At 33.5% G+C, this 20,708-nt stretch overlaps 1 protein-coding gene across 1 annotated transcript in view; it reads right to left on the bottom strand.

Moving 5' to 3' along the window:
• The window catches only part of LOC111699172 (voltage-dependent calcium channel type A subunit alpha-1-like), a gene marked incomplete at its 5' end in the record, with an annotated part of 65,770 nt that overhangs the window by 33,686 nt on the left and 11,376 nt on the right, over positions 1–20,708 (bottom strand). The window contains 15 exon segments of the mRNA XM_023469773.1: positions 1,770–1,941; positions 2,774–2,880; positions 3,820–4,009; positions 4,972–5,081; positions 6,048–6,180; positions 6,422–6,471; positions 7,345–7,431; positions 8,190–8,307; positions 8,891–8,962; positions 9,538–9,594; positions 10,471–10,570; positions 11,549–11,676; positions 11,792–11,870; positions 12,457–12,606; positions 16,250–16,365. Of these exon segments, the coding sequence (XP_023325541.1) occupies positions 1,770–1,941; positions 2,774–2,880; positions 3,820–4,009; positions 4,972–5,081; positions 6,048–6,180; positions 6,422–6,471; positions 7,345–7,431; positions 8,190–8,307; positions 8,891–8,962; positions 9,538–9,594; positions 10,471–10,570; positions 11,549–11,676; positions 11,792–11,870; positions 12,457–12,606; positions 16,250–16,365 (1,669 nt within the window).

The raw sequence follows: 20,708 nt of genomic DNA, 5'->3' as shown, positions 1-20,708 counted from the left end.
AAATGCGCAAAGATTAAAAACCGGTTTTTCAAAAGTTAAAGAGCGCATCTCTAATCTACAAAAGTTAATCTAAAGTCTAAATGAGTCTTCAGATTATCAAAAAGAAAGGATCAAGCCTTAATCTCGATATCCACCATTCTAAAGTTTTCAGCTCTGTTCTACTTAATCTTCTCAATGTTCCAATAAAAAATCGGGTTTTATAAGAAACAACATGAGAAAATAATTCAGACCTTTGATGTTAAAAAAAAACATTAGTAAAAATTATCCTGGAAAAAAGAAATATTGGGAGGGGGGAAACAAGGGGGAAATCCGGGGGAAAAAAACATTAAAAGAAAGAAAACAATGGGAAAAAGAAAACCATGGGAAAAAAGAAATCCATGCGAAAAAGAAAACCATGGGAAAAAAGAAAACCATGGGAAAAAAAGAAAACCATGGGAAAAAGAAAACCATGGGAAAAAAGAAAACCATGGGAAAAAAGAAAACCATGGGAAAAAGAAAACCATGGGAAAAAAGAAAACCATGGGAAAAAAGAGAACCATGGGAAAAAAGAGAACCATGGGAAAAAGAATACCAGGGGAAAAAGAAGACTATGGGAAAAAAGAAAACAATGGGAAAAAAAGAAAACCATGGGAAAAAAAGAAAACCATGGGAAAAAAGAAAAACCATGGGAAAAAAGAAAACCATGGGAAAAAAGAAAACCATGAGAAAAAAGAAAACCATGGGAAAAAGAAAACCATGTGAAAAAAGAAAACCATGGGAAAAAAGAATACCGTGGGAAAAGTAAACCATGGAAAAAAGAAAACCATGGGAAAAAGAAAACCATGGGAAAAAAACATGGGAAAAAAGAAAACCATGGGAAAAAGAAAACCATGGAAAAAAAACCATGGGAAAAAGAAACCCATGGGAAAAAGAAAACCATGGGAAAAAGAAACCCACGGAAAAAAGAAAACCATGGGGAAAAAGAAAACCATGGGGAAAAAAAGAAAACTATGGGAAAAAAACCATGGGGAAAAGAAAACCCAGGTAGGTTCCATAAACCCCGAAGAATAAAAAGAATTATGAATAAAAAGTTTGTGAGTAAATCATATCTCAGATGACAAAATATCTTAATGGAATAAATTATGCAAATACAAACACATGGGTAGAAACTTGAACCTGGAAAAGTATAAACACATTACCTGGAAAATTATAGACACACTACCTGGAAAAGTATAAACACAATACCTGGAAAAGTATATAAACACAGTACCTGGAAAAGCATATAAACACAGTGCATGGAAAAGTATATAAACACAGTGCATGGAAAAGTATATAAACACAGTACCTGGATAAGTATACAAACACAGTACCTGGAAAAGTATATAAACACAGTACCATAAAAGTATATAAACACAGTACCTGGAAAAGCATAAACACAAGACCTGGAAAAGTATATAAACACAGTGCATGGAAAAGTATATAAACACAGTGCATGGAAAAGTATATACACACAGTGCATGGAAAAGTATATAAACACAGTACCTGGAAAAGTATAAACACAAGACCTGGAAAAGCATATAAACACAGTGCATGGAAAAGTATATAAACACAGTGCTTGTAAAAGTATATAAACACAGTACCTGGAAAAGTATACAAACACAGTACCTGGAAAAGTATATAAACACAGTACCTGGAAAAGTATATAAACACAGTACCTGGAAAAGTATATAAACACAGTACCTGGAAAAGTATATAAACACAGTACCTGGAAAAGTATATAAACACAGTACCTGAAAAAGTATATAAACGATGAGGATATTAAACACATTCTTAAGAGAATTAACGACACAGTCGAACACAGCCTTGAGTTTAGGAACTCGTTTGATAGTCTTGAGTGGTCTGAGAACCCGGAGTACTCGGAGGGACTTAATGGTGCTCAAGTTCTGTCCAGTTGAACTTCCACTGAAACAAATTTTTTAGGAGTTTTAGATCAATTGCAAGGAACTGATTTCTTCTCTCCAAACTCTAATTTTCTAATCTATTTATCTTTGCAACCTAATGTTGTAATAAAACGTTGATAATTTGATTTTGCAGTATTTAAAGCTTGAAATATGAACTAAAAATATCATATATCTGCATAAGTATCGCCAATATGCATTTGTATGTGAAATATTGCTTGCAGAAAATCGTAACGGAAAACTCGGTAAAATAAACGCGATTGTAAAACATGTATTCTCCATGATTTATTTTTCTTTAGAAAATTCTCATTATCCAACCATAAAGGATTTTAGAAGGGAGGGGGGAGGGTGTATGGGGATGGGGAAAAGGGAGAAAGAAGATGGGGAAAAAGAAAAATAGGTTTGATAAAGAAAATAAAGAATTTTAGGAGAAAGAGAAAGATTGAGAGTGTCAGATATTAAAAGGTATGAAGCAATGGAAAGAAAGAGAGATAGAGAGAGAGGATTTAGATAAAATGCTAATATAATGTGATTATGTGATTATGTGATTATGTGATAAAATGCTAATATAATGTGATTATGTGATTATGTGATTATGTGATAAAATGCTAATATAATGTGATTATGTGATTATGTGATTATGTGATAAAATGCTAATATAATGTGATTATGTGATTAATCAGAAAACGGATTAATTTCTTGAATAATGAAAGCTAATTTTCTGAAGATTAGATAAGTACCCTCCTAAATGTTTATTCAATTTTATGCTAAAATTTTATGTTAATAAATCAGTTTTTGATTAAATAAATTCAAGGGAGGAAATATATAAAACTTACGCAAATAGGAAGGCTACAAGAGCACAGCAGACAACAATGGCGTCAAGAATATTCCAGAAATCCCGGCAATAACTCCCAGGATGGAGTACCACTCCCAGATCTAGAATCTGGAATATATATAAATAATTATTTGATCTATTTATTTTTTATTTAAAAAAAAAATCAACCAAAGCATCAGCACTCGGCAGGGGTTTGGTGGCTTATGTAATTATATATGTATATAATTTCAACCCATGAGTTCCCCTGTCAAAATTTGAGTTTTGATAAACCATAGAAAAAAATGTATCATTTTTTTTATTTTCAAAGTGTTTGGCTGATAATAATTACAAAAGAAATAATTATTTAATTGTAAACAAAGGATTAATTCTTCTGAAATAAAGGTGAGCGTTAATTAGTAAATTAACGGTTAAGAAGATAAATTAGTTAATTAGTAAATTAACGGTTAAGTAGATAAATTAGTTTCCACTTCCAGATCTTTAATTAATATTATTCTCATTATTCTCTTTATTCTGCTTTTTCATTTGTTCCTGTCTACAATTCTTTCATACAATATTTTCAAAGATTGTATTGGGGGGAAAAAATTTAAATTTTGTTCAACTGGCATGATTTCCTCACCTTTAAGGTGCATGCCCAAAAACTCCTTTATTTCCTGTAAAATCGATTATTTTCCCTATTCAGCCAAAAAATTGAAAGATATTTTTTGGAGAAAATATTACTCCTGATGAATCCCTAGAGACAGATAAGAAAAGATAGAAAAAAGAGAAGTTTGTGTAATTAAATACACTAATTAAGCAATAAATAAAGTAAATAAATAAGATTAAAAGACCCCCTTGAAACATAAAATTCTAGAAATAGCCCTTTTTTGTACCAAATGTCGAAAGTTAGATTGCTTTATGCTCATTTTTGACAAATTCCTATTTTGACTTTGTTACGGTGAACCGATTTATTTTTTTCACTGTAAACGCATTATTTTTCGTTTTCAATCGCAAAATTTTTTATTTTTATTTTACGAGATTAGCAAAAAAAAATCCGCCAAAAAGTGGTACCTTGAGAAGCATCTCTATTGCGAAGATGCAGGTGAAGATGTAGTCGAAGTATGCGAGAAGCTGATTGCTCGCACTCCTCTCATCAACAGGATCTTCAGCTGCCAGGGATATAGAGCTGCCGACAATGATGATCATGATGAAGGTATCAAAGAACGGATAGGTTACAACAGCATGGACACCAACACGGAACCTGATAAATCAGCTGATCTGACAATAGTTAAAGGGACTGTGAGCGTTATTTCAAGTGACCCCCCTGCAAGGATGGCAGTGCCCGATTCACAGCGGTACCCTTCAACACTTTTTCTAATCAAGTATGAATCAGATGCTTAATGTTTTAATTTTGAAAACCTTTTAAAGAAGAAAAACGCCGATATTTTCATTTTATTTATCTGGTAATGGTTTCAAAAGTCGGGCATCGTCATCAACTCTTCTTTTTCTAATCCCTTTATCTTTGTAACCCGATATCTTAGTCTTTTGATATTTAAAACTATGAATTCTGCTAAATCTTACATCCAAAGTTTTCACCATCAAGTTGAAAAACCAACGTTTTATGCCAGTGTTTAGTTACACTATAAAGTTGTGTAAAAAATTGTTTACCAATGAAAAATTCATGATTCAATTATTAGTCTACAAAGATTATTCAATTCGCAACAGATTGAAAAATCCCCCACAAAACAGTGTTCACTGAAAAGCTGCATTACGGTGTACACTGTACAGTGTACAGGAACAAGCTACAGTGTGGCAGTGTTGTTCCGTCGGAGTAAAATGAACTTAAACTGCAAACCGCCGGTTCAAATTTGAATCACCGATTCAAATCCTTCTTTAATCTATAATTTTGAATAGGTAGTTAAAATTTGAGCCATAAAATATTTATAACGTTTTCCATTTTTTTTTACAAAACACGTTACCAAAATGTGAAAGTGTTTGAATTTTAATTTTTTTCTGTTTTTTATATCTATCTTGTAATTTATTTTATTTTTAGTGTAATATTCATGTTTATCTTGTTATCTTTAGTTATTAGTAAAATTTTTCATCTTTATCTTATACATACGTTTATTGCTTTTTCTTGTATTTTCAATCATTAAACAAATATATCTAGTATTTTTTAATCTTTAGTTAATTAATAAATAATTAGAGATTAGGAGAACTTACGGATTATCTGAGGACAGGACGAAGAGAGAGGAGTACGGTAGGATGGGTCGGTTTGATCCCTCCTCTTCTACTGGTTGAACAGGACGGAGTTTCTCCTCTTCATCCTCAACCTGAACCAGGATATTTTGACTCTTCTTGGTTTTTCTCACCAAGGTTCTACTCTCCTTGGTTCTGCTCTCCTGGATTCTACTCCCTACGTTCTACTCCCCTAGGTTCTACTCTCCTTGGTTCTATTCCCTAGCTTCTACACTCCGTGGTTCTACTCTCCTAGGTTCTACTTTTCTTGGTTCTATTCTCCTAGGTCCTACTCTCCTAGGTTCTACTTTCCTAGGTTCTACTCCCTAGGTTCTACTCTTCTAGGTTCTACTCTCCTAGGTTCTACTCCCTAGGTTCTACTCTCCTAGGTTCTACTTTCCTAGGTTCTACTCCCTAGGTTCTACTCTCCTAGGTTCTACTTTCCTAGGTTCTACTCCCTAGGTTCTACTCTCCTAGGTTCTACTTTCCTAGGTTCTACTCCCTAGGTTCTACTCTCCTAGGTTCTACTTTCCTAGGTTCTACTCCCTAGGTTCTACTCTCCTAGGTTCTACTTTCCTAGGTTCTACTCCCTAGGTTCTACTCTCCTAGGTTCTACTTTCCTAGGTTCTACTCCCTAGGTTCTACTCTCCTAGGTTCTACTTTCCTAGGTTCTNGATTCACAACAGTACCCTTCAAACCTTTGGTTTCCGATTCACAACAGTACCCTTCAAACCTTTGGTTTCCGATTCACAACAGTACCCTTCAAACCTTTGGTTTCCGATTCACAACAGTACCCTTCAAACCTTTGGTTTCCAATTCACAACAGTACCCTTCAAACCTTTGACAGATCAAGGAGAACGGCATTGTTCTTATTTGCCTACAGTCACTTTTTCCAGCTGTTTTATTTTTAAAAAATATTAAGATTTATTTTCTTTTTTTCGGCATTTTGAACCATTTGAGAAATAAACACGTTGAGGGTCTCTTAAAATCACACGTACAGTCCCTTTAAAGCGTATTTTTTGCGTTTTAAAGCAGATACCTAATATTAGGAAGGTTTTTACCTTATTCTCCGCAGCAGTGAGCTCCTGGGCATTGGCAAGATTGTCCACGGCGATAGCGAGGAACACGTTGAGGAGGGTGTAGTTACCAAACAAGGTCAAGATTATGAAGTACAGGGAGTACACCATTCCAGATCTATAAAGGTCAAAAAGTACATTTATCTTGATTACACAGGGTGTCTCATATCCCATGCATTTGAATTGGGGTAAACAGAACTTTTTTTACTTAATCTTTATAAAAAAAAAAATGTTGCGAGACCCGCCAAACAGTTTGCATGATTCATTATATGTTTATTCTGTATTTTGGCGTTAATGCTTAAAGATAATACAATATGATATGAGACGCTCTGTATAATATGGTTTATTCATTATCTCACGCATGCAACAACAACAANATAACTTCATTCCAGTCCTCTCCAGTCAATACCTACAGTACAGTGCAGTACACGAGAATGCACGATGTGTACATTGTAAAAACGTGGAAACGGAATTTTTAAAACATTTGAAGAGTTGTTCTTGCTATTTTAAGTAATCCGTCATTTATAAAAATGACATGTCCGATTCACAACAGCTTTGTCGGATCTATGAACTAGATAACTTGTTTTTCATTTTGAAAGCTGATTATTTTTAATTGGAATTTCTCTAAAAAAGTGACTTGCGCAATTTTGCTACAGGAAAACCAAGTGAAAATTAACAGAATTAAAAACTTTTCAATTTAAAAAAACGACGTTATCAATTATTAATAAGATGAAGGTATATCAAGGAAATGGACATCCCCCTCTTATAATGGACGATTACTTGAAATGAAGATATATTGTCCCTTTAAGAGAAACGATTCAGGATAAGGGAGGGAGGATAAAGTGGAAAGAATAAACGACTAAGGATGAGGGAGAGAGGATAAAGTGGAAAGAATAAACGACTAAGGATGAGGGAGGGAGGATAAAGTGGAAAGAAGAAACGATTAAGGATGAGGGAGGGAGGATAAAGTGGAAAGAAGAAACGATTAAGGATGAGGGAGGGAGGATAAAGTGGAAAGAAGAAACGATTAAAGATGAGGGAGGGAGGATAAAGTGGAAAGAAGAAATGATTAAGGATGAGGGAGGGAGGATAAAGTGGAAAGAAGAAACGATTAAGGATGAGGGAGGGAGGATAAAGTGGAAAGAAGGAACGACTAAGGATGATGGAGAGAGGATACAGTGGAAAGAAGAAACGATTAAGGATGAAGGAGAGAGGATAAAGTGGAAAGAAGAAAAGGTAAAAGAAAAAAGAAGAGAGGAGAAAGAGGAGAAAGTTTGATCACCTGAAAGACGGTGAGAAGAGAAATAACAAAACTATCAAAGTTTGCATCTGGAGTTCCGTCGGAGAAATTAAAAGCTCCGCCAAATAACTGAAATAAAAGATATTGGATTATTCGGTCAAATTCAACAATTTTCTAGAGAATTTCTCAATTTTTACAGCAGTTGCCATAAATATCTAATACATGTTGAATCTCAACAAAAACTTCCATGAAATCCACCGAAAATTTCACAATATTATTAAAGTAAATTTAGATCGGGGTAATGTTCTTATTATTAACATGGCTAAGAAAAATAAATAAAATTTGATTAATTGCAGTGTCTGCATCGTAATTGAATTTCTCTGTTTTCTGTCGATCAGAATATTGCTAAACTTTTTTATGCGGCTTTTTTATATCAATGTATATAAGTAGAAGTCTGATTTTTTCTAAGACCATTTTTTCTCTAGATCGTCGATCAGAGATCAATATATTTAGACTTTTCACGAGGATCGTTCAATATTCAAAAAATTAGACTTCGGACTTTTTCCGGGATCGTCCAAGATCAGTCATTAAATTGGACATGTATTCGATCGTCGGAGTCATCTCTATTTCTCTGTCCGATCATAACTCTTGACCAATTTGCCTCAAATTTTGATTACGGAACTCTTATAGAATCACTGGAAGGTTTTTAAGCTTTAAAAGCTTCGAGTTGATTTTTAAAGAGAAAATTTAGTTTCCAGGCAAACCAGGGTTTCCAAGCTGGAATTCAATGAGTGGTACACCAGACGGGCTGGTACGAGTAAACACTAGACCGGTATCCATGTACTGGTTCGGATCATGCAAGGATTGTTCTCCTACGATTGATATACCTGCATACCAAGCAGAGCAAAGATAAGAATAAAGAGGAAGAGAAGGAAGAGAAGAGAGAGAATAGATCTCATTGAGCTGAGAAGAGATATAACCAGGTTCCGTAGAGAAGACCAGTACCTACAATTGTAAGGGACTCTTAAACAATTTCAAACAAACTTGGAATTTGAAGAGATGTTATATTAACATGTGTATTCCTGAGGTTCTAGACCAGGCCCTTGGAACAATTAAACTTTCTCAAACTTTAAAATTTTCTTCGTAAAGAAAACATAATACCTCTATTTGCTTATCAAGAAAAACATTTAAAATTTTCTTCAAAATTTGCATATTATTATTATTAAAGGGTTAGTTTTCCAGATCTATTTAGCTGAGCGGAGCTGCGGAGTAGAAATGTTCTTTTCTATGTCAAAACGAGTTCTCTAGAAAAGACACGTTTCTCACAAAAGTTTATTAAACTTCAAAACCTAAAATTATTAAAATTATCTAAGAAACGTAAGAATCGTATAAATTAATAAAAACTTAACAAGTGTGTTTACAGCGGAACAAAAATGTCCTTGGCATAATTATAATCTGTTTTGACAATATCGAGAAATAAAGAATTGAACGGTAATTGTCCCATTAGTTGGAAATTTCAAATTTTTGATAAATCAACCCTGGTCCTTGTTGTACAATACAATGCATCAACAATTCTAAAATCTCTTACTTTGTTACTTTAAAAATCCTGAGGAGTCGTAGAGCACGGAGAACAGACAAACCAAACTGACCAGCATCCGTTCTAAACATCGTCATCGTCAACAGTTTAGTCAAACTCATGATCGTGTCATGGATTTTGTCTTGGTTAAGGTCATGGTCAATGTCGTGGTCGTGGTCATAGTCATGGTCATGGTCATTGTCATATCATGGATTTTTTAATGGTCATGGTCATGGTCATGGTCATGGTCATGGTCATGGTCATGGTCATGGTCATGGTCGTGGTCATAGTCATGGTCATGGTCATTGTCATATCATGGATTTTTTAATGGTCATGGTCATGGTCATGGTCATGGTCATGGTCATGGTCATGGTTATGATCATGGTCAAGATTAATGTCGTGGTCACATGTTTACTGTCGTGGTCATGGTCATGGTCATGGATTTTGTCATAGTCATGGTCATGGTCATGGTCATTGTCGTGGTCACATGTTTATTGTCGTGGTCATGGTTATGGTCATATCATGGATTTTGTAATGGCCATGGTCATGAAGATTTTGTCATAGTCATGGTCATGATAACGGTCATCGTCACAGTTATGGTCACAGTAATGTTTATGGTCATCGTCACAGTTATGGTCACTTTAATGGTCAATATTTACCTAAGAGACGTATAAACCATTTCAAAAACACTGGCACATATCACAACACAATCAAATCTAAACCAACGTGAAATAAAGCTTCGCTTAATACTTCAAAAGACTACAATAATTCTAAAGATCATATTTTTTCAATAATCCTTGAGGCGTACAGTTAAGCAAAAGCCTTTACTTGTTTAAGCAAAAACCCTAGACTTAATGTGTGATGAAGAATTGTGTCAAAGAGAAAAATCTGAATTTAATCCCGAGCAAGTCACATCCGCAAATTAGAAAAGGGAGGAAACATGAAAAGCAGAAAACTAAAAGAAAACTGCAAACTTAAAAACCTTAAATTTAAGCTTTTAAAACGAATACTGGAAGTGTACAGCGAGACTCATAAAACTGTGGAATATAAAGACGATATTTAGCAATCGTATAATGCATACAGGATGCCTTTTTGTAGCAAATAATTTTAATAGTATGGTAAACTGGTTCTGTGTCAACTGCACAATTGCTGTATTTCAGGCTGGATGGACTATTTAAAGTCATTACTTGATTATAACAGTCTGCCTTTTACTCCACAGTTTAATGGGTCTCACTGTACTCGGAGAATGGTTTATCTATTGAAAACGGACTCGAAGTATACCTGGAGTATGGTTTATCTATTGAAACAGGACTCGAAGTATACCAGGAGTATGGTTTACCTATTAAAAAGGGGACTCGAAGTATACTAGGAGTATGGTTTATCTATTGAAAGAGGACCCGAAGAATACCTGGAGTATGGTTTTTCTATTGAAAGAGGACCCGAAGTATACCTGGAGTATGGTTTATCTATTGAAAGAGGACTCGAAGTATACCTGGAGTATGGTTTACCTATTGAAAGAGGACTCGAAGTATACCTGGAGTATGGTTTATCTATTGAAAGAGGACTCGAAGTATACTTGGAGTATGGTTTACCTATTAAAAGAGGACTCGAAGTATATTCTTGTACCAAGAGCATACATTCGAACTGACATCTCTGTGAGGAAAAGACAGAGAAACACATACTCTGCTATCTCTGAACAGAAAAATGAAAAATGATAAATCTAATTTTCTTCAACTCCTAAACCTGAAATATTATATGTCTGGGTTCTAACTTTGAATTGTAAAAAGTTATATTGAACCCTTGAAAGTCTAAATGACTGCAACTATACCTATTCTATTTAAATTACACTCTAAAGCTAGAAGTTACATTTTGTTGTAGAGAAAAAGGAAAAGTTCGAGTTATAATATTGCAGAACTTTTCCGGTTTACCATTATTAAAAATTCTGAGCTACATAGACACTATAGGGTAGCTAATGGTTACCTAGCAACTATAGTTTAGCTAATGGTTACCTAGCAACTATAGTTTAGCTAATGGTTACCTAGCAACTATAGTTTAGCTAATGGTTACCTAGGAACTATAGTTTAGCTAATGGTTACCTAGGAACTATAGTTTAGCTAATGGTTACCTAGGAACTATAGGTTAGCTAATGGTTACCTAGAAACTATAGGTTAGCTAATGGTTACCTAGAAACTATAGGTTAGCTAATGGTTACCTAGAAACTATAGGTTAGCTAATGGTTACCTAGGAACTATAAGTTAGCTAATGGTTACCTAGGAACTATAGGTTAGCTAATGGTTACCTAGAAACTATAGGTTAGCTAATGGTTACCTAGAGGTTAGTAAATGGTTAACTGGAAACTATAGGTTAGCTAATGGTTACCAGGAACTTTAGGTTAGCTAATGGTTAACTCGGAACTTTAGGTTAGTTAATGATTAACTGGAAACTAAAGGTTAGCTAATGGTTACCAGGAACTTTAGGTTGGCTAATGGTTACCTTGGAACTTTAGGTTAGCTAATGGTTAACTGGAAACTATATGCTTGCTAATGGTTACCTAGGAACTTTAGGTTAGTTAATGGTTAACTGGAAACTATAGGTTAGCTAATGGTTACCTTGGAACTTCAGGTTAGTTAATGGTTATCTGAAAACTATGTGCTTGCTAATAATTGTTACCTAGGAACTGGGTTAACCAGTAAGGTTGATTGTAGTGCTCCACTGCTACACAACAAGTATTAAGAAAGACCAGGAGAATAACTGCCCAATAGAACCACTGCTGCTTTACTATGCCACGGATCTTATACCTAGATACAAAACTGTAAAGAACGAAAAATACAGAATTTGTCTTAAAATTTTAAAGAAAAAGCAAATCCCGGCCATTTTATTGTTCGTGTATGTCATTGAGACACCCTAACTTACCTAATCCTCTTCTCTGTAGTCCAGAACCCTGTACATCCTGTTCTTCGCCGTGTCTGTGCTTTGCCGCGAACCGGAACACCTGAATTTAAAAAAATGCACACTCTCTTATAGACTGCCATTTACAGTATAAATATACATTGAAGCTAGGTTGGTCGGTTACATAGCTAGGACAAGGGTTAAATACCTTTAAAGTAAGTTAAATTGAATTTGTATGTTTCTTAAATTTCCATCAGGAATTCGGTATTTTAAAGGGAGTGTTCGCGAAAAATTAAAGGGGGTATGAGTTGTTTTTAACAATTTTCTCCTTATAGAAGTAAGATTAATTGCGATCAAAAGCGATTATTTTTCGCTGTAAGCCTATAACCCCTTTCATTTTTCGCGAACATTTTCATTTTAAGTCTGTGAATATTATTTCTCCTTTGTAAACTCACAATTTTTAATTTAATTTAATGCTAAATCCAGGGCGATCATTTATTCACGGCCGGATATCCCATTATTTAAAATCAATTGGTTCAGCTGTTTCTGCGTAAATTGGAACAAACAATTCAACAGACATTGCATTTGATAATCTCGGCATTTCTAGCAGATTTTCCTGATTATTTTTGTTATTTTTCAATTGTTTTGACGTTGTTTGAGTAAATGTAATTTGAAAAGATATTTGATACCTGTATCCTCCACCTCCTCCTCCGTGTCCGAACTGTTTTTTTTCCCAAGATTTTTTAATTTCTTCTTTTTAGCCGCCGCTCTTCTCCTGGCCTCTAGGATATGTATTCTCTCCTCCTCAGTAGTTCTCTCTTCGGCCAGGATCACCTCCTCTACAATATCAGGGTTCAGTTTAGAACTGATATCAGGGTTCAGTTTAGAACTGCTACTAGAGATATCTCTACAATATCAGGGTTCAGTTTAGAACTCCTACTAGAGAGATCTCTACAATATCAGGGTTCAGTTTAGAACTCCTACTAGAGAGATCTCTACAATATCAGGGTTCAGTTTAGAACTCCTACTAGAGATCTCTACAATATCAGGGTTCAGTTTAGAACTCCTACTAGAGAGATCTCTACAATATCAGGGTTCAGTTTAGAACTCCTACTAGAGATCTCTACAATATCAGGGTTCAGTTTAGAACTCCTTCTAGAGATATCTCTACAATATCAGGGTTCAGTTTAGAACTGCTACTAGAGATCTCTACAATATCAGGGTTCAGTTTAGAACTGCTACTAGGGATATCTCTACAATATCAGGGTTCAGTAAAACCACAAACTCTGATTTCCTACATATTTGCAACCCAATGTCGAAGACCTTTGATATTCTAAATTAGGCATTTTGTCAGATCAACACGTTTACACCATCAGGTTTCAAATCAGAAAATTTGAGTTTGTGGCAATGATGTACTGCAACTTTCTCTTCTAGTTTATTCTATTATCTGTTGATTAAATCTTTAAAAGGATTGTAGACATGGTTTCAAGTGACCCTTCATTTACTGGCTGGCATATCTGATTCACAACAGTACCCTGTAAACCTTTATCTGATAATGGATGATTAATCTCTTTTGGAAAATTGATTATTTTAAAACGCAGAAGTATCTTTAAGGTTGTCAATTTTTAGGTCGAATGGTCACTAGAATCTTTGTTCACATTCTCTTCTATATTATTTATTATTTTAATAATACTTTATTTTTATTTACAAGCAAACTACAGAATATTTAGTTTTTTTACAGTTTATTTGTTGCCTTTTTAGATTACCTTTGAACAGCTCTCAGTGTAGTTTTATTAATAATATTTTTTATTTTTAGAAAAAGTTAAAAATATCTAATCTCAGAACTGAAGTGGTCTCCATACTTAAACCAATATTTATATATAATATAAATAATTTAATATCCATGATATTAATGTTTGCCGAAACTTGTAGATCACACATATGTATGTATTCATGTATTTGTCATAAAAAAGTTTTCATATATGTTAAAAGTGTATGTAGTAATGTACAGGGTGTTTAGAAAACTGGTATAGAGAATTTGTATATACTGGTATACAGGGTGTTTATAAATTTATATGTATCCTGAGCTGAAAACTTTAGAATTTTGGATATCGAGATCAATGTTTGATTTATTCTTTTTATTAATCTACAATCTAACCCAGGAAAGTTTCTAAAATGCAAACAATCAGAGTGTCGATTGCAGAAACCGAACAGCCAATCGGAAGCTGAGAAATTTGAAATTTTGCCCTTAATTAATGAGATAACTCTCATTGGTCGGAACCCAACAGGTTTATCCAAAAGAGAGGATTAAGAAGAAAATCAAAAGTGTCCCCAGTGAATACAAGAGTTTCAGCTCTGGTAAACAAAAAGAATATACGTGTTTACTAGAACAGTACCCTTCAAACCTTTGNAGTGTATATGAGGTATACAGAGTGTATATAAGGTATACAGAGTGTATATGAGGTATACAGAGTGTATATGAGGTATAACAGAGTGTATATGAAGTAAACAGAGTGTATATGAGGTATAACAGAGTGTATATGAGGTATAACAGAGTGTATATAAGGTATACAGAGTGTATATAAGGTATACAGAGTGTATATGAGGTATACAAAGTGTATATGAGGTATACAGAGTGTATATGAGGTATAACAGAGTGTATATGAGGTATACACTACAAAGTGTATATGAGGTATAACAGAGTGTATATGAGGTATACAGAGTGTATATAAGGTATACAGAGTGTATATGAGGTATAACAGAGTGTATATAAGGTCTACCGGGTGTATTTAAGGTAAGTAAGTATATACTAGCATACAAAGTGTATATTTTTCATATTTTAATATTTTTATTCAACTACAAAAAATAAGATATTACAAATAAGCAATCACAATTTACTATGCAGTCTGAACCCGCCTAACCAGGGTAGGTTATTTTAAATGATTGTCCCTAAGTTAGTTTTTTTATATAAAATCTACTCACATGATATACAACTAGATTTTTCGCTTTTAAACCTCTCATAATTCTCAAGATATATATTTAAATATTTTTGCAGATTTTGTTTCTTTCAGGTCAATTTCAATTGCATTCCAATTTTGGAAACATTTCAGTATATAAAGTATACAGAGTGTAAATACGGTCTACAGAGTGTATATAAGGTATAAAAAGTGTATATATAATGTATACAGAGTGTATATACGGTATAAAAAGTGTATATATAATGTATACAGGGTGTATATATAATATATACGGGGTGTATATAATATATATATTGTATACAGGGTGTATATATAATGTATACAGAGTGTAAATAAGGTCTACAGAGTGTATATAAGTTATAACAAATGTATATATAATGTATACAGAGTGTAAATAAGGCCTACAGAGTGTATATAAGGTATAAAAAGTGTATATATAATGTATACAGAGTGTATATAAGGTATAAAAAGTGTATATATAATGTATACAGAGTGTATATAAGGTATAAAAATTGTATATATAATGTATACAGGGTGTATATAATGTATAAAGGATGTATATAATTTATACAGGGTGTATATATAATGTATACAGAGTGTAAATAAGGCCTACAGAGTGTATATAAGGTATAAAAAGTGTATATATAATGTATACAGGTTGTATATAATGTATATAGGGTGTATATATAATGTATACAGAGTGTAAATAAGGTCTACAGAGTGTATATAAGTTATAAAAAGTGTATATATAATGTATACAGAGTGTATATAAGGTATAAAAAGTGTATATATAATGTATATAGGGTGTATATAATGTATACAGGGTGTATATATAATGTAAACAGAGTGTATATAAGGTATACCGGGTGTGTATATAAGGTATACAGGGTGTATATATAATGTATACAGGGTGTATATAATGTATACTAGGTATACCTGGTGTATATAAGGTATACCGGGTGTATATGAGGTATAACAGAGTGTATATAAGGTATACAGAGTGTATATAAGGTATACAGAGTGTATATGAGTTATAACAGAGTGTATTTAAGGTATACCGGGTGTATATAAGGTATACAGGGTGTATATATAATATATACAGGGTGTACATATAATGTATACAGGGTGTATATATAATGTATGCAGGGTGTATATAATGTATACCGGGTGTATATATAATGTATACCGGGTGTGTATATAAGGTATACAGGGTGTATATATAATGTATACAGAGTGTATATAAGGTATACCGGGTGTGTATAAAAGGTATACAGGGTGTATATATAATATATACAGGGTGTACATATAATGTATACAGGGTGTATATATAATGTATACAGGGTGTATATAATGTATACCGGGTGTGTATATAAGGTATACAGGGTGTATATATAATGTATACAGGGTGTATACCGGGTGTGTATATAAGGTATACAGGGTGTATATATAATGTATACACCCTGTATACAGTATGTATACAGGGTGTATATGTGAAGGAAGAAACCTGCTCTACAGATCCAACCAACATATCCATTAAGTTCTCGTTCTAACTGCTGTTGTCTCCTAAGCTTAAGAAAAGCATGTCTGTTCTCAACCCTCTCTCTCTCCCTGGCAAATTCTCTAAATCAGAATTAATATTTTATCTTCTCTAGGTTTATCATAATATTGGATATGATCTGCTCAAAGTATACCATTACACTGGATAACATTTTCGCCAACTACTCAAAAGCAATAATCTGCTCCAATTTCTAATATACCATTACATTGCTGAAGTTAGAACCTTTTCCTAATTTACCATTATACCGCTCCAAAAAAAGACTTTTACAATATCAAAAAAACTGCCTTAGGAATACCATAGCAATGCATAGAATATGCTCGATCCAAAAGCGCCACAACCCAGGATAGAATATGCTCAAAGTATGCCATAACTCAGGATAGAATATACTCCAATACCATAACCCAGGATAGAATATGCTCAAATACCATAACTCAGCATAGAATATGCTCAAAGTATAGCATAACTCAGGATAGAATATGCTCAAAGTATGCCATAACCCAGGATAGAATATGCTCAAATANTAACTTTTCACACATTATAGTTTATTAAGACAGATATTTTTCCTGTTTTGCACTAGGGTTTCTTTCCTTTAAGCATGCTATTGAGAAGCTATTCTGAAAATAGGAACAAAAAATTCCAAATTCCCCCCTGTATCCGCCCCTGGTGGAGGGGGGAATAAAGTTCCATATTTACATTACCCTGCTGTGTAGGCCGGATTAATGGAAGAGAAAACTATATTTTAGAATAATATGGAATCTTATTCAAGGTTTAGGTTTAGGTTTAGAACTAACGCTAGTAAAATATCCTTTCCAAAATCACTACATTACAATTTTCATGCATAACAGTATCCAATCCATCCTAACTTAAGGATTATATCCAATCCATCCTAAACTTAAGATACTATCCAATCCCTTTCCACCTAAGAATACTTTGCTATCCATCCTACCCAAAGGATACTATCCAATCCCTTCTAATACAAGAATACTATCCAATCCATTCTAATATAAGAAAACTATCTAAATCTATCCTAACATAAGGATACTATCCAATCCATCCTAACCTAAGAATACTATCCAATCTATCCTAACCTAAGGATACTATCCAATCCATCCCGAACTAACGATACTATCCAATCCATCCCGATCTAACGATACTATCCAATCCATCCTTACCTTATAATACTATCCTATCCATCCTAATACTATCAAACCCATCCTAACCTAAGGATACTATCCTATATATCCTAACCTAAGAATACTATCCTATCCATCCTAACCTAAGGATACTATCCAATCCATTATAACCTAAGGATACTTTCTAATCCATCCTAATCAAAGAATACCATCCAATCCCTCCTAACCTACTGAAGCTATTCAATCCAACCAAATTAAGGATACTATCCAATCCATCCTATCCATCCTAATAACCTAAGGAGACTATCCAATCCATCCTATCCATCCTAACCTAAGGATACTATCCAATCCATTCTAACCTAAGGATACTTTCCAATCCATCCTAATCAAAGAATACCATACAATCCCTCCTAATCTGCTGAAACTATTCAATCCATACTAACCTAAGGATACTATCCAATCCATCCTATCCATCCTAACCTCAGAATACTATCCTATCCATCCTAACCTAAGGATACTACCCAATTCATCCTAACCTAAGAATGCAATCAATCTATCCTAACCAAAGGATACTATCCAATCCATCCTAAACTAAGGATACTATCCAATCCATTTTAACCAAAAGATACTCTCCAATCCCTCCTAACCTGCTTAAACTATTCAATCCATCCTAACCTAAGGATACTATTCAATCCCTCCTAACCTAAGAATACTATCCAATCCGTCCTAACCGTCCTTCTTAATCTGAAAATACTATCCTATCCATCCTAACCTAAGGATACTATCCAATCCATCCTAAACTAAGAACACTATCCAATCCCTCCTAACCTGCTGAAACTATCCAATCGAAATATCCCTCAATAGCTCGATAAAAGTTTTCTCTGATCCGCATAGTTTTGAACTGTTGCCTCATCTCCACCCTGGTTCTTTCGTTACTAAACTCTCTGAACAATATTATAGCTCTAGTAACAAGTTAAATAAGAGAACAAGAGAACATGGGAGGGGCTAAGGGAACTGAGTCTCCCTTGGAAAATCAACAGCTACACGGTTTCCAATGAGGGTTTAGCCATCTAAATCCTACCCAGGAAAATAAGCCCCCTGGACCCTACTTTTTTCTAAACAACATTTTTACACCCCCTGAAAACAATTTTCATAGCTATTTCCAAGGCCAAAAACAAAGCAAATAAGGTATAATAAAAAAGTTCTTGAAACAGGAAAGAAAAAACTTGTTACAAAACTAGCATCATTAAAGTTAGAAAAGGTTTTATAAAATAAATAAAGTTTAGTTTACATACAAGATTGTTAGCTCAGAATATGAAGATTTAAGAAAAAGAAAAAAACAAAGAATTTATAAAATTGGAAGAAAATCTTCAAGATTTTTGAAGAATGTTAGCAAACGTAAGATTGTGATAATAGATGTTTCAATTAATTAAGACCTCAGGAAAGAGGATATAAAAAATCACAGTAATAATAATGATAATAATAATAATAATAATAATAATAATAATAACAATAATAATAATAATAATAATAATAATAATAATGATTTTCTGATCCCAATATCTTTCCAACCCAATGTCGTAGACATCAGATATTTTAAACTATTTATGAATTCTGTTAGATCAATTAATCTGAGTTTGAAATATCAAAGGTTTACGCAATCAGGTTAGACAGATATAGGTATTATGGGGAAATACTGGTGATCTTGTAGTTTTGATTTTACGCTCAAGATAGATATAATATGAATTGTATATACAAAGAACTAGGCTTTTTGGGCGCTTCGCACCCATCTTCTATTTCAACTTTTAATTGTGGCTTTATCTGTGAGCATCTTCTCTTTGTACAGTATAAAACAAAAACAAAACAAAAGTTAAAAGGATTTAAAAATATTTTTTCGCGCATTCTCAAAATTTTTTAAAAATAAGAAACTTTAAACACAAATTTTTAAAATTTTGATCATTCCCTGAGGTCACATGAGGTTTCACACAAAATTTGGGCCTGATCGGTTCAGCCGTTTTGACGTTTATTGGATACAATCAAACAAACAAACAAACAGACACCCAGACAAGCTAAATTTATATATAGAAGCTAATTTCTTTGGTTGCATATTAGAAATTTAAAACTTCTTTGTTTTCTTGACAGCTCTTCAAACTTCAAAAGAAGAAGTTATGATTAAAACCATGTAATATTTTTATCTATCGTGAGATATACTTTAATTTGAAATCGAGGGGGGGAGGTCAGGATATAATTATATAAGGCCCCCCTTTCCTAGAAAAAGCCAAAATATTAAGTTTTTGTTCACAGACATCATTATTTCTACTTGCGAACTTTTCTAAATATCTCCAGTCTTGACATTATTTTCGGATGGGTGACAATTCTGACAAAAACATAAAATATACATTTTCAAATATTAAGATTAAATTTTTTTCTCGCTCCGAATTGAATTTTCTGCAAATTTTTGTTTTAATGTTGAATTTTAAATGAGAACTGAATTATATTCCCTTGAAATATAAAATACATTTTTTCGAATAAACATTATCATTGTGATGTAATAAGAAACTTAGAATTTATTACTGAATATTTTTTTTTAAATTTAAACTCATGGTTTTAATATTTTATTTACATTTTGAGAAGGAGAAGTTTGTTAGTGAAACCACACAAGATAGAATTTTGCAAAAATAACTTAAACTCTTTTCAACAATTATTTAAACTTTTCCTGCGCTTTGTGTTTAGAGAATTTAAAGTATGGAGGAAAATAAAGATCTGCTGATTTAAAGGGACCACAAACCTGCAGATTTAAAGGGACCACAAACCAGCAGAATTAAAGGGACCACAAACCAGCAGATTTAAAGGGACCACAAACCAGCAGATTTAAAGGGACCACAAACCTGCAGATTTAAAGGGACCACAAACCTGCAGATTTAAAGGGACCACAAACCAGCAGATTTAAAGGGACCACAAACCAGCAGATTTAAAGGGACCAAAAACCTGAAGATTTAAAGGGTCCATAAACCAGCAGATTTAAAGGGACCACAAACCAGCAGTTTTAAAGGGACCACAAACCTGAAGATTTAAAGGGACCACAAACCTGCATATTTAAAGGGACCATAAACCAGCAGATTTAAAGGGACCACAAACCTGCAGATTTAACGGGATCACAAACCAGCAGATTTAAAGGGACCACAAACCAGCTGATTTAAAGGGAACACAAACCAGCAGATTTAAAGGGACCACAAACCAGCAGATTTAAAGGGACCACAAACCAGCAGATT

Source organism: Eurytemora carolleeae, unplaced genomic scaffold, assembly GCF_000591075.1.
Source record: "Eurytemora carolleeae unplaced genomic scaffold, Eaff_2.0 scaffold30, whole genome shotgun sequence".
NCBI classification, from domain to species: Eukaryota; Metazoa; Arthropoda; class Copepoda; order Calanoida; family Temoridae; genus Eurytemora; species Eurytemora carolleeae.
This window is presented reverse-complemented; position numbering and strand designations above follow the sequence as displayed.